General features: G+C 41.1%; 1 protein-coding gene across 3 annotated transcripts in view; it reads right to left on the reverse strand.

Annotated features, from left to right (window-relative positions):
• Positions 1-16,184, reverse strand: part of LOC144755472 (chemokine-like protein TAFA-2) — a 908,084-nt gene that overhangs the window by 120,106 nt on the left and 771,794 nt on the right. For all 3 annotated transcript variants that reach the window (XM_078644443.1, XM_078644444.1, XM_078644442.1), the window contains one exon: positions 5,082-5,206. In XM_078644443.1, the coding sequence (XP_078500569.1) occupies positions 5,082-5,206 (125 nt within the window). The remainder of the gene's footprint in view (positions 1-5,081; positions 5,207-16,184) is intronic.

Here is a 16,184-nt window from a genome sequence, read left to right on the forward strand (position 1 = left end):
AAAGGGACTATGTTATTTATCCATGATGTAAAGTTAAACTACTCACCTGAACCTGCTGTCCTTAGGATGAAAATATTATTGATATAGCTGTTTTAGATCCTCATGTTGGTTTTAAAAGTGTTAGGGGCAGATGTATCAAGCCTTTTGCGACTCGCAAAGGCCGAAATTCGCAGAATTTCTGCCTTTTCGAATCACAAATGGCTTTTTGGCATGTTTTTGGATGTATCAAAAAATCGCAATTTAAGGAATCGCAATTTTTTGCATGTATGGGCATGTATGTGCACCATATGCACACACATGTACATTTCAGGGGTGCAGCAGGGTGTTTTTGAGACACCCCTGCACCCTTGAAACAATTCTCAAATAGCGATTAGCAAATTGCGAATTCACAATTTGAGAATTACTTCACAATCAATCCTATGGGCCTCCTGGCCCATAGGAATGAATGGGAAATGATTCCTTAATTGCGAATTCGCAAACTGCGAATTCGCAAATAAGGAAGATTAAGAAATCGTTAAAAAATAGCGATTTGTTTCATACATGACATTTTGCGATTTCTAAATAGCGATTCCTTAAAAATCGCTATTTAGAAATCGCAAATGGCTATCTTGATACATCTCCCCCTTAGTCTCTTTATATATATTAATGGTCTTAAAATGATGCATGTACAAACTTGCTAAGCTTGCATGTAGATGCACGTCTTATTGAAGGGACACTTGTTTGTAACTCTAGAGTATCTTCTAATTAAAATGAAGGGGTAAAGAAGAAGATTACCTCACAAAAGACAGTGATCATTGAATTTCAGTCTACCTTTCTCAAACATTCTTTAATAGTTTGCAAGGTAGAACCCTGGGAAATATTTGTGTATGCTGCTTTCCTTCCACTAATATATTTCATAGTAAAGATGATTTCCCTAGGGGAATGAAACTCAATCGGCCCGATTCAAACACTGCACCTTGTAGTACATAAAGTTTTACTCCAGTAGTACTACTTACTACATACTGTGACTCACAAACCGATAGGTGCAGATTTCCACCTCCGCCTCTCCTATCTTTTATGTACAAAGATCTCTGCCCCTGGGGCAATGGGAGAATAAATGTGGGCAGAACAAAGGGGAATGTCAGAAAAATGGAGAATAGTTTGTTAAAAGTAGATGGAGGTAAAGCAAAAATAAATAGGACTTTGAGAGAGGCATAATAGTGCAAAGCACACATCTACGATAGAGTAAGAACATTGCAATTCACAAATACACTTCCAAAGTTTCTACAGCTCTAATGCTATCAAAACAAGATCTAAATGTATTCCAGCCTAGCCTAAGAGTAAATCAAGAACCACAATGTCCATCCACTGGTACTCCAACACTCTCTCATAGAAAGCAGCTGAGGAAGGGAATAAAACTAACACCCTATAGTAAATAATGTTAAATTAATTCAATGTATGCTAAATGTAACTTACATGATGGATATGGATATTATGTTTGACCCAAAACTGTCCTTCATGAAAATGGATGGTGTAACAAAGTGTGAGCATATTCAACTTCAAATGCTTGGTAAAGTCCCACTCATGGTCAACTTTCACCACAAGGTATAATCGTCCTGAACCTTGGTGATTTCTTGGCTGGATTCCTGCAGTAGATTATATGTGTGCATCCCAAATTAGCCCGCAAAAGACACAAAGCAGGAGTGCTAGTTCTAGGCTTGAAAAAAACGGATTGCAAAGCACCAGTTCTGTGGTTTCTGCATTGGATTCCATGGAAAAAGTCACCTTCAAGCTGCTATGCATACTAAGTTAGGATTACAAAAATCTAAGCAAGCTGAACCACTACTGCAGATCAGCTTGTTGTATGCAATCTACCTCAGGTAAGAGGACTCCGCGCAACTTTTAATAAGAAAGGCTGCAGAAGAAATATTTTAGCTGTACAAGCTTTAAAGAATTAGTCAAGCCTCACAACGAGCCAATGCTCTCAGATTCAGGGGTGGACCGTAAGCAAGTAATTTCAGTTAGACATTCTAGACCATGGTTACAAATGCACTGGAACCCAAATTAGCCAGATTGTCACTAACTCACCTTAACAATCAAAATCCAACATGCCAACCATAAGTATCACTTTTACTCTGCTACCAATAAATGACTAGAATACAAAATATTAAATTCTTAAAGTATTCGACTAACTTGATGTATTTAATTTAATGTTATTTCTAAAGCATGCTGCTTCATTGATTAATTGTTAAAACAGCCACCCACTGTTTCTCCTGCATTCTTGCCACACGCATTCCTGAAGATGCTGTGGCTAACATATGGAGCCATAGAAATCATGTTTAAAATATATCATGTTGTCCAAACTTTCAAGTATATTCTGAAAACAATCACTTAAATGAATAACATTTAGATTAAGGGCAGAGGAAGTCTAAGCTGTGCCCTTGAGAAAATGTCTCACTCTTCACTGGGTATCATATTCACAAAAATTCAAGGGAGACAACAGAACCTGGCATTTTCATTAAAGCGCCGATCTCAGTAAGTTTCATAAGACAAAGGCAGCTCTGTTGTGCGTAAAGGATATCTAAGACCAAGGCTCCAAAAGGCTCAAGGAGCAAAATTAAGGGCCTTATTACAAGTTTAGCGATCTTCCAATGGGACCGCCACGGGTGGTTCAAGGAAGACCACTACGCCCATGGGGAGCCCGCCCGTCAATTTATAACTTGAATCCAGGGTGAGTGGGAGGTGCAGTAGCGGTGTCACAGTGGCATTCTGTTAGGCTCATAGGAGAGCCTAACAAGAAGACCGCTGCTGTGAAAGCGCCAACTGCACCTTCCTGAACAGTGTGGCATGCACCACGTACACCACCCTTTTCATGGTGGGAATGGGCAGTAGATATGCAAGTCAGAAAATGCTCAGCAGCGCTGGCATGGACACCGCCAGCATATTCAGGCCATTTGCAGACTGCCGCAGCAGCAGGATATTTGATCCCAGCAGAGGCGGTGGTCTTGTGGAAGGCCAACCGCCACACTCATAATACAGCGGGCGCACTCACCGAGGTGGTGATCAGACTGCCACCGCGGGCAAGGCAGTCCCAGGACTGCTGTACTTGCAAAAAGTCCATAAAGCAGTTTTATGTGGGTAGCTGCTACTGGCTGGATTATTCCACAGCATAGAAGCACCTTGTGTAGATGTTAGAGCACAGTAGCCTGTAACCCCCACCTTCACCTAACTTCTGGATAGGTTTCTGAACTTCACTAATGGTTACTGCAAACAAACAAGGTTTTTTCAATGTCTTATGAGTCAACTTAAAAAAAAAACAGATCACTCATTTAATATATGTTGAAAATGTCACCCGTTCTGCAAGGTTACCCTGAATTTGTTGTCTTTTTTTCTGAACACTATTTTTTCTGGCTATTGCGCATTACCCCTACTAACAAGTGATTAGTTTGTCCTCCTTTCCAACATGTTAAAACTGGTGTACTCCTGATAGGCATATTTAGCCTACTTATAAGACCCTAGAATATGGTACCAAGGCATGTTTAATGTCACAAGTGGACTGTAGCAGCCATTGTGCCATCCACTATAGAGACAATGTAAACATGACTGTGGGCTTTCCACTAGCAGCCTTGTTATGCAGGTTTTAACTGCAAATCCAAGTTGTCAAAATAATACCTTTTGACAATCCTAAAACCCTCCTTTTAATTATTTAGAAGTCGCCAGTAAATATGCCTTATCACCCATTAAGGCAGGGTGCATGGTTTTTAAAAGTATAACATGTAAAGGTTAATGTTAAACATATCCTGACTAGCATCACAAAGCTATTTCTGCCTAGAAAATATGCACAAATGTAATGTTTAATTTTTTTGAAATATTAGTACAAGTTCAGCCAGTCCATCAAGAGCAGTAAAGGTCTTGTCATCACTGCACAAGTGTTAGTATATATAGCTTGAAACACAGCGCTATACATTCCAAATAGGCACCATTTTTCCCACCAAACAATGTTCAACAGAGTAGGTAGTGAAATTGCAATAGGGCACTCTCACTCATGTAGTGCAAATATTAATTTAAAGAACTCAAAAGTCGAAACCAGTTTGTCAAGATGGTGTCTTCAATCAGTTAATAGATATATGAGAGCCGTAAAGATGAATCTTCAACACATTTTATTCTTACAGAACAAAACATCAAGCCCAGTCTGCGTTTCAGCCTAAAAAAGGAATTCATCTGGGAAAAAAACTTTAATGCTGGCTATGAGCGAATTACGTTACATGTGAAGAGAAAACATCTTTTACTACATGGTTTCAGAAATACACTTTTCTCCATTAGTGCAGGAGCTACATTGGGAATGATGGCAGGGACAAAACCTTTTTTGTGTGACTCCTATGTATTGTGGGCTAAGACTAAAATGATCCAATGGAAACGATCCTTCAAAGGTGACAGAGGAGATATATCAGGATCTCTTAATATAAAAACATTTACTTGCCTATCTAGAGAGGGGAGAGTAGGGTGGTACTTAAAATATGAGGTGCTATGGTCACTCACAAACATACTATTCAACTGCAAAAGCACTGTTAGAAGTCATGATTACTTTCACATCTGATGTTCTAACTCACAAATGTTTTTAAGCAAAAGCACCCTAAACCTAACTATGTTTAGCAGCAACTTATCACCTCACTCATATTGATTCTCTTCCAAATATATCCATAGAAATATTCTTTTTATGAGGCTCATCGATATCTATAAATACCCTTATATGAGATGGCCTTCCAGATGCTGGGACAACATGGCATACTTGAAAGTGGAGCTGTTCAGTAATACTGGTGCAAACGAATTCAGGTCCTCTCAGCCACATATGGCTAACTACGACTTTATGTTTTCACTTATAGCATGATGATTTAACAAGTTTTCCAAACTGGAATAAAGGGAAAGCCTAATATCCGCCAACCTTCAGGAAAAGTCATACATGCACCATTGCAAAGGGGGAAAATAGACTCTATATTGCAGGTATATTCTTTTTAGCAACTACAGTAATGATATTGAATAGCCAACATGACATGTTGTTATTATTGTAAGACGAGTAAGAAAAAATTGTGGTCATACTTCACCTTGGTTGTTTTTACTTTGTTTCCAGTACTACAGCTCCATCCTGTAAGGTCAGGTAAAACCTTGCATTCTTCTCCTTCTAAACATGGTTGCATTTGGCACCACCATTTCTGAATCACAATGGAGGCTACAAAGAAAAAAGAATGGAAAATGAGCATTAAGTTCTGTTGTACCCATAAAAGAATTGCCTGCTTCGCCATCTACATATGCTGTGTACATACACTGCAGCCTGTATGTCATATGTGCTGTGATTTTATAGTGTATGTCTATGGATGAGAGGGAGGTCACAGTATTTACTTCAGCACTATAATCTCTGAAAGGGTCCCTATACAGACTCTATGAGGCCAAATTGCAGTCTATATTTCATATTAAAAAATTCTTCTATGCATTGTCTATGTCAAAATATGTTCACACTGTGGATTTTATGGGCTATAGAATAATCAGTGTCTATTTCATGGAAATCAAATGGTGGCGAATTGGATGGTGCTGGGTGGAGTTTATCTTTTTTATTGTTGGTTTGTTTCTGTTGTGTTCTGTTTCCCTGTGTTGTGTTGATATGATCTTTTTCTCGTGTTTATGCTTTGTTATTGTGTAGTGAGTTGCTATTTTGTCGTATTTGGGATGTTTTATTTGTTCCTTGTTATCATTGACAAATGTCAGTGTTGTGTTCTTTTGTGCTGATGTGCAGTTCAGCTTTGTCATTATTAGGTGTTAACTTGAGGGATGATGTGTTGTTTGGAGCTGGGGTGTGTTACCATATTTGCCAAACTTAATATATAGCAGAGCAGGAATTGAAAACATTAATTATATGCCCTGCCCTGGAGGCTCAGATCAGTAGTATGGTTCTTCTTTCTTGCTTTTTACTAGTTTGTGTAAAAGCATAGGAAATCATTAGAAGCAAGCGTGCTGATATTTTAATAATTTATATTATTGCACTTTATCTTTATGACCACTGACGCCCCATAAAAGTAAGAGAATATATCTATGAAATATTAAAAGGTTCGATTTATTTAGCTCATTTGTTGAGTCTATTTTCCCACTGCAATAGGTGCCACATTAATACATTATACAGCACAAAGGCTAAGTTGTATTCATGTTTGTAGTTTTCACCGGCCCACAGTGAACGGAAATGTGCATAAAGACAGAATTTACCACATAAGTCTGTGAGGATAGCGCATGGTATCTCGGACAAGTTCCATCTATACGAGCCTGCACTTTCCTGCTAAGGCTGCAGCTGGCAGTGCTTTCAATCAGGAACTGTTCGACAGTACATAAAGTACTCAGGCAGCACTAACTAGACCTCCGTCAGTTAAGGTTTCAATGTCACTTCTATTATTAAAGCTCATTTCAGTTGCTTTTTATTTGTACAAAAATACCTAACAAGCCTGAAATTTAAGCATTTAAGTCACACTGACAACCTGTATTTTTCTGTCACTCCTGAAACTATCCAATTAGACTAGATTTCTCAATTATTGTAAAAAAAGTTGGGTCAACCCTGCTGCAGTGTCTGAGAGCGTGGTGGCGGTGATCAAAGAACTTCATTGAAAAGCAGTCGCCAAGTATGTCTACTCTACAAAGAAATTTCAGGTAATTCTAATTTTGTCATATTTAATTTGGCGTTATTTGAGATTCGTAACTCACTTCCTTGCAGAGACTATTAAACTGATGTATAATTGTATTTCGTCACATTTTCTCTCAATATATCAGGACTCTGAACTTGAAATCATGTTGCAGTGATGAGAAGGCAACGGTCTTAAGCACATATGAATAACTATTTCCACAATGTTACCTTGTACTTACAATCACGAAACCTTCACCTTAACGTTTATAAAATCTTTTACCAGAACTTAAAAACCTAGCTGCTGAATCGTTTAGAGAAGACGATCTTTAAATGCGGTACACCAAGTTACACATTTGAGGACATGAAATATTGTGGGGCCCCAAAATATTAATTGCCTATCTTCGGGAAGATTTTGGAGAACATTCCTTTTTTGGCTATTCAGTTTTTTGTAGTCAGATAGGTGGTAAACTTCTGACTAAATATTAAATAAAGAATACTGATCAGAATTCAACACCTGCCTCCTTCACTCACAAGCAGAAACATATGATTCACACAGAATTCTTGGCAGAATTGTCATTATAACAGCAGTAAGTTAAAGTCATATTAAGTAAGACATGTCTAGGTACAGTTGAGATATATTTCCCGAGTCACTGGTCAGTCATGAGATGTACATCATTGCATTGCACTTTTCAGATAGCAAAAACAGAATCAGCTTCGTTTGACCCCAGTGGGAGCTGGTGTGCCATGATGCAAGGTGTGAGTCTTGATTGAATAGTTAATTAAGCCTTTGGCTTGAGTACGTCAGTAAAGTTTAACATTTATGGCAAAATTCCTTGTGCAAAGGCATTTTGGGGGTTGCTCACTCAGATGATGAGGCCTTCAAAGAATTTCAAAGTGGCCATGATCAATGTTACTATAGGCAAGAGATATACAAGGATGAAACATATTAGGTTTGTAGGGGATGGTAGAGGATTGTGCAGGTGTCAGGGGATGATGTGCCAGTGACACCTTTCATAAGGGGTTCAAAATGTTACCCTATTATAGACCTAACATTCTTTTCAGGAGGAATGGTACTGATGGATGAAGTTCCCTGCTACACCTTCTGACAGACCCTTAATTGTTGAAGGCGATGTTCCAATTGTACCACAGTATATCACAAAGGGCTGAGGCCACAGACATATTGCGCACAATTTTGTATGTGGAAGATCTTGATGGTGGTGTTGACAAAGATGTGGATTTTGTCAACATGTTTATTTCTGGTTTGAAAAGATAATATCTAAGAGATGAAGTGGAGGGCAGGTGTTATGAGAGTGGAAAAATCGATTTGAGCAATTTCTACACAATACGCACTTGATAAAGCTGGGAATGGGGCGAGTCTGAAGTAATGGGCAGGCATATTTGGCCACCTCTGTGTAGCAGAGGATGGCATAGGTCTTGAAAGGTTATAATTCTGTAGTAGCAGAAGCTTTTTTGTGAGCCCATAGCATTCTGCAAAGAAAACCCTATGAGCTAAAAGAGTTGTTACTGCAATGGCCCATCTATGGATGGTGGAATGCATGGCTATGGATATAGCTTAAGGAGTACGTTTTTGTCAAAATTTACCAGGTTGACACTGTCAGCTTGTGAGATTTTCTTTTCAAAGTTATTCAAGTTAATTCTGACAAAGGTATAAGATTGGCAGCTCAATGCCCTGGCCAGTTAAACGGCAGAGCATCATGTGCACTCTGGAGCACCCACGGACCCCTGTCCCCACCACGCCTTCAGCCGTGGGGGCAGGTGAAATTGGTGACAAGCCCAAGAAAGTAATGTACACCTCCATCACCTTGGCCTCCTTCCCTGAGGACTGGAAGCATGCTGAAGTGAGGCCCCTCCTGAAGAAACCATCCACCAACCCAGCAGAACAGAAGAACTGCCAGCCCATCTCACTGCTCCCCTTTCCAGCAAAGGTTGTCAAGAAGCCAATCAACCATCAACTCACCGAACACCTGGAATGTAACAACCTCCTGGAACACCCTCAATCCGGATTCTGAGCCAACCACAGCATTGAGACAGCGCTGATCACAGCCACCGATGACATCAGGGCAATCCTGGATAGCAGAGAAATGGCAGCCCTCTTCGTCCAGGACCTGACAGTCGCCTCCAACACTGTCTCCCATCACATCTTGATCAACAGACTCCACCACTTTGGAATCCAGGGAGATTTCCTCTTATGTATCATCTCATATCCCACCGGAAGAACGCAAAGAACCAGTCGCCTGCTGTTCATAGAAACTCAAGAAAACCCTGTGCAGGTTCTGCAAAGGATTGTAACTTGGCCCAACCCTCTTCAACACATGCATGACCCCCCCTCAGCAGAAATTGACAGATTGCACGAACTCAACATCATCTCCTATGCTGAAGACACCCATCTCATCCTCTCGCTGTCACAAGACCCCTCCACCACCAGAGCTAACTTCCATAGATGTATGAGGAACATCACCGACTGGATGAAGGAGAACTGTCTCAAACTCAACACAGATATGACAGAAGTCCTCATCTTTGGGAACAACCTCTCTATGGAATGACACATGGTGGCCTGCTGATCTTGGCCCTTAACCTGCCCGACAGACCACGCTCGCAATCTCTGCATCATCTTGGACCGCAAGCTATCTATGATGGAACAGATAAATGAAGTCTCTTTCGACTGCTTCCACGCCCTACTCATGCTCCGCAAAATATTCAGGTGTCTTCCAGTCAACACCAGAAGGACCATCACACAGGCCCTTTTCACCAGCAAACTGGACTACGGGAACTTACTCTATGTAGGAATCGCTGCATGCCTCATGAAGAGACAACAGACAACACAAAACTCAGTGGAGCTACTCTTCCTCAAACTCACCAGATGAGCCCACATCCCACCCCACCTCAAGAAGCTACACTTTCTCCTAATCCAAAAGAGATGCCAGTTCAAGATGTAGACCCACGCATGCCAACCCTGCACAATGAAGGACCAGCTTACATCAACAAATGCATGACCTTCCACCAACCAAAAATACACCTACATTCTGTCTCCCTCTTCCTTGCAGACACCACCCTGGATCCACAGAGTCAACAGCGGAGGACACTCCATCTCACACTTGGTTGCCAAGGCTTAGACCAACCTTACCCTGCACCTCAGAACTACCTCATTCCTGCAGCAGCTCAGGAAAGGACTCAAGACCTGGCTGTTCGAATGAACAGATCATCTTGCTTTCGGACACCTTCCTAAAGCAGATACTGTTGTAAATAAGGTCTGCACATCAGAATCAGAAGCAAGTGGTTGCATACATTTCCCCCTCCTCTTTTTAGTATGTTGTTCCATAAAGTTTTCAAAGATTTCCTGCTACCCACAGAATAACAAAACCAGCTCCTGTCCTGAGGAGACATCAAAAAGTAAGATGTTTAAATGCATTCACATCAATAGGCACAAGGTGACTGGACATAACAAAGATTAACACAAATTATTTTTCTAGGACTAGATCTTATTGAATAGAGGAGGCCCCTGGCGAAACTTGGTCCACACTTTGACCACTGGCCTTTAGAATGTTGACAATATATAACTGATTCTATATCTAAATTAATTTCTTGAATGAAGGACTGGTGGTTCAGAACAAGACTGTGTATCAAAATCATTGTCTGTAACTGTTAGAATCCTTATTCATCCATGCACAAATGTTCACTTTGGTGTATTTGCACTTACAATGGTGACTGACCGTGTTTTGTTGGGAGCACATCCAAGCAGAATCAGTGGTAAATATGATAAATCATGCTATTAATGTTAAATGTGTTCTGACCTATATTTGAAAAGTGGCATACATGGTGATAACGAAAGATAAATTCAAAATGTGAAATTTGTTCTTGGGTACAGTATATTCAGGTATATCTTACCTCATTAACTAGTGAAATTCATTGGGAGAGGCACATCTTTGTATGCAGTGTTTCAGTGGTCTGGACTTTCATCACACTTTAGAAAGGCCCACCCCCCTTCCTTATAGAATCCAGACATAAATATGGCACCTCAAAGTATCATCCTCAGAATACTTTCCGGACCTGCAGTCAGTGACCTGAGAGGAGCCAGGTCAAAGATGAACACTCCAAGGGTCAGGTGGCTGACATCCTACATAGCTACAGGAACACTACAAGTTGCAAGAGGCCTATTCCCTAAAGTGCCCAACTGACCAGTGATAGCTAGATTTGGATAAGATTTTGCTATTGGGTTACACCTGAAACACTGAGAATCCCTAAATACCATCCTCTGAGATCCTGTGGTCCCTAGAAGTGTACTTCTGTGGTGGTTAGTGCACCAGTTGAAAGTCTAGAAACATGTGAACGCTTTTGCTCCAGAGATTCAGGTGAACCTGTTGCAATACAAATCTGACCAGCCGTTCCATGGCGTTGGACTCAATTTCAGCTTCTTCCTGCTCAGTGTTCCCAGAACCTCCAAACAAAATGACTAGGTACCATTCTGCACTGGGACTTAAGCAATTGAAAAAGAGTGTACAAGAAATGTTAAAGCTTTTAAATAAAATAAATGTGACACAGTCACTTTCTGAAGTGGGACTTAAAAACCTTTTCAAACTTTTTGACTTCCAAACGTTCACTGGGACACAAGGGCAGGCCTAAAATTGCGCCTAGGTCCCTGTCAACCCCTCCCATAGACTTGCACTTTGTACTCTGTGGCACTATTTCAACTTAAAACTTTAAAACTTCACATCTCAATTCTCCTTATTGGACTTTTGCTGTTTTGGTCTAATTTTGTTTATTACATTTTGATTATTTTTTTTAATTTAGTTTTGGATTTGCAATGCTTCTTTTGTTTTTTTTTTACTTTATCATTGTTTTGGTACTGCACACATATTTTACACATTGGCTTAAGTTACGCCTGTCTGTTCTGTGCTATAATTACCAGGAGGTTGAGCTGAGATTAATGTATTAACTTTGAGGGTTAATCCTGACAAAAGTTGTTAATATTTCATCAGGTGGGCAGCTACCCATCCCAAATAATATTCCAATGTCATAAGGTATCTACATTTAAAATAACACAGTAGTGTAGAGTTTAATTATACGGACCTCACATGACAGAATAGATGACCAGCTCCTTGTAGGCTTTACTGATGCCAAGATGAAAAAATAGTGACCAAGCTCATGATTTTATATTGGGTTACCTATTGCATTTAGATTTGCTCTACCTAGACCAAAAAAAGACCTGGGCTAATAATTGCTGATCCGCCATTTGGTTATCCTTACAAAATTCTGCAAAGCATTATTGTCTTATGGCCTAGGTTCATATTGAAGGGTGCTTTACTTTGGGACTCATTGATATGGTAAGGAATCTGCAGGAAGATGTAGCCATCGGAAGAAAAAGTCACTTACATTAGGTAACAATATTTCAGGTTGATACTGTAACTCCACTGATTGTTCTCCACCCTATCCTGCCTTTTGATTTAGTGCCACTATTAATAAGATCCCAAGGTATGCAATGTGTTGTTTGCTGTCACTTGTGATAATGCTCTCTCACTTTATCTCTACGTGTATTATTGAGGTGTGGAAAAAGTACCATAAAGTGTAGCCAGCATGCCAGACTGCTCCATATATCCCTGATGATGTCACATTCTGGGTGGCAAAGCAGCAGCGGAAGATTCATGTCTACGTCTAGCAGCGCTTGAGAGCTGTTGCTAGGAAAGAAACTTTTCTAAATCCACTCCAGTACTTTGAAGATTTTCATAATGTGCGGAATCTGCAGAAATATATAGTTGTCCCCCAAAATATCATTACTTTAGGAAAATAACCTTTTCATCTGCACAGAAGCATTAACACTTGGCCATGTTTGTCAGCTCTTGTGCTTGGTTTATTGTCCTACAAATCTAACATCACTGTCCCAAAAAAGATGGGACAAGCACCATTAAGAGAGGGCTGAGGTAATTAGAAGATACTTATCTTCAGCAGAGTGTCTGGATGAGTGAATACTACTGTCACATTGTGCCATCCACAATGCTACAGCTTGTCTCCTATCGATGGGTAAATGTGCTAGAAAAATGAGTGCAGCTGGATTTTGAAGCTTTATTGAGGAACTGCTCAGAGGGTCTGCAACACATTGATCATCTTGGCGGGAGTGTGGTGCCTTTGTATGTCAAGACAAACTGCTACAACTTGGCACTTTCCCAGGAAGGATCTTTAGATTTCTTGTGGTTCTACAGGAATCCAATATGCTGCAAGAATCAACGAACCATTGAATTGTTTGTGTTTCTGTATACATGGCATCGTAATCTGAAAATCATCATCACTGGTTGATAGAAACATACCCTACTTGCCTCCATATCTCTCCGCATAGCTACAAATGACATTTTTGATGAGATTAGTGTGCTCATGAGCCTTATGGAACCATTTGTTTTTCATTACCTGAGAATTCATTGGCCTGCCATATCTTAGAAGACCTTCCGTGGCTAATTCGGGAAGGTCAGATGGAAATGACCCCAGTGGCACCAGCCACCCATTATCTTCTTTTTTAGAGTTGTGGTCTCCCTGACTTGCCTTGCGGAGTTTAAGGCCCACACAAATTCAAGGTGACAAGCCTGGATCATTGGGACAACAGGGAACAAGCAATTCGCATGGGAGGATGATTCTACCACTCAAAAAACAAGTACTGATTATCAGTGACCAGAAGCCGGCTATGGGCGAAACTGGTGACCTGGGGGATCCCCAAAGTCCTGCTAAAAGCCATACAAGCACTTTATGTGGGGACCTGGGTCCAGGTGAAACTAAGCTCTTCAACTACAACCACAAGAATTGCCACCAACTCTGGTTTAAAGCAGGGGTGTGTCTTGGCCCCTCTACTTTTTAATCTGTACACAGCGGACATGGGGCAAGCCCTAAAAGATGCGCACCTAGCACCCCCTAGATTAGGGAAGCTGGTCCTGGGAACGCTGCAGTATGCTGATGACACAGTAATCATGGACCACACCAGGATAGGGCTTCAAAGAGCCTTAAATAGTCTTGCCACCTACAACATGGACAATGAGCTATGTATCAATGTGAGCAAGACCAAGATAGTAATATTTGGTAAATACCATCTTAAAACAAAAACTTCATGGTCACTGGGGGAGCACCGAATCACCACGACTCCATCTTACAACTATCTGGGCACATGGGTATCAGAGAGGGCCACTGCAGTTAAACATCTGAAGGAGCTCAAACCAAAAATAAACAAAATAATAGCGTCTTTCAGACGCTTAAGCTATGGCCTGGCCAGTCCTTCTGCGGACCCGATGTTGACAGTACTCAGGGCTAAACTGATTCCTGCCATCACGTACGGACATATAGCCTACCCAGGGGCCTTTGAGAAAGTGGTCCAAGCAGCCCAGGTGAAAGCATACAAGATGGTGCTTCGGGCCCCCAGACAGGCACGGAACAACAGGCTTAGACTAGAAATAGGCCTGAAACGACCAGATCTGGTACTACTGGGGGACTTGCTAAAATACTACATAAGAGTATTGAAATCGCCCGTAAACACCCTAAAGCATTCCCTAAAAATCGTCTTTGGCGACGCAGGCTCCCCATGGCATTCCAAGGTGGAATTAGCCATTAAAGTTCTGAAAATTGAGGGAAGGAGCCTGCTTCTCCATGAAATTCCATTTACCGCCTGGGCCCAAGCCGTTAAGCGCCAAGTTCAGTCCATTTCTTTTGAACTAGATCTTTCCTCGCTCAGGCACAACCCACTAACTTTGGCCCTGGACAAGTCCTATATCTCTGGCAAACCCCAACCATATCTTCATGATTCATTAACAACCCAGGCAAGACAGAAAATTCTGTTTATGCGCCTCTTGGCTCTCAGGATCGCGGACTTTATTCCAACCTGGGCACGTACGGACGGTGCCATTGCTTGCCGTCTTTGCAACTATCGCAGAGAATCCTGGCTACACCTGCTATGTTGCTGTACAAAGTTGGCCAGCGACCGACAGCGACTGATCCGCCCGGCTTTACGGAATCTGGGCCACAGAACATGCAGATAGGCCTCGGACTGGTGTTTTTCAGAAACTACGACATGCTTATTAGCTAGGGTCGGCAAGTTTATCCACCAAGTTAAAACCGCACTCGACTCCCAACTACAGGCTACAGTTCCGATGTGCCCTGACAGTGGGCTTAGTGCTCCCCCCCGCCGCCCCAAAGTTGACAGCCTACAGTTAATCCAGGGAGTCATCGATAAGTAATTGGAACAATCGGACTCAGGCACCTAACCTGGGTCGGCTGAGGGTCTGATGCAGAATCCAACAGTTGTCATCTGGCTCCGCAGCGTGAGCGTGGATGTCGAACTTCTATATGTCTCTCAGACTTTAGTAGGCTTGGTCCCATGGTGAAATCGTAATTCTCATTCCTTTAAAAGAACCCTGATTGGACAATAGTAGTGAATATGTCAGTCTTGTAACCATATAGTTGCACTAATGGTTTTACTTGGTTTTGACCGAGAAGGGGGGGGGGATTTTACTGCATTTTACTGCATTTTCTTGTAATTCATTGTATTTTACACTGTAAAGATTTTAAATAATCACACAGTTTATCAATAAACGAACCTTTCTGAACCTTTCTGGATTATCAGTACTGACAACCAAAAACCCACAAAAAGCCCCAAACAAATTGGTACTGGTACCTGTTGCGTAAGATACCTTACCGCAGGCCTTGTGGTGCGGGGTGGCACCGAGCTCCAAAGGGCCCCCTCACCACAGTGACTGGTACCTGCTGCCATATACGTTTTCATTACATGAAGAGCACTTTGATTTTGGTTATGCCGAGACCTGTGCCAGTTTATGACCCTTACACATGCATCAGGATATTAGGAAGTGATGTACACATGTGCAAGATCATTGTAGACAGAGGTACCCACAAACACCCCTCTGAACATCATATTAAAAAGTTGTGGATTTCAGCCTTTTAAATAAAAAAAAGTCATTAAAAATAAAGTGCAATCGTTAACTTAAAGAATGTGCATAGTTGAACAAAGCTGGAAAATATCAAGAACATGGGAGGTGCAGGAGAAATGGCTCTGCCAATCTCTGTCGCCCCAGAATTATGAGCGTTGGGTTACTAAACCTTCATTTCATATTGACTAATTTCCCTCGTCCTTTGACATATTATCAGGGTAGCAACCAATACTTAAGATGTCCTAAGATTGAGCATGGAATTTCTTGGATTGTTAATGATTTATGTTTTAAATTTACATTTACCCAGTGTTGGCTGCATCTCCAGAGGACAGAACAAGAAATGTAAAGTGGTATCCATAACAACGGAAAGCTCTGCAATTAGGTGATCAAAGCTGCTAAACGATAATGACTTAAATTAGACAGAGACTTATATATGGCATAATAATGTAATTGCACGTACACTCTATAATTTAGAAGTAAACAGAATGATTAAATAAGTCTATACGTTTCAACAGCCGTCGTGTTTTTGCTTCACGTTTAATTTGGGAGTGTTCTATTATCTCGTCAAGGTTTCTGCATTAAGTATTTAATAGGAGTTGGGATTCTGCAGG

The sequence above is a fragment of the Lissotriton helveticus genome, chromosome 5_1, assembly GCF_964261635.1.
Source record: "Lissotriton helveticus chromosome 5_1, aLisHel1.1, whole genome shotgun sequence".
Lineage (NCBI taxonomy): Eukaryota > Metazoa > Chordata > Amphibia > Caudata > Salamandridae > Lissotriton > Lissotriton helveticus.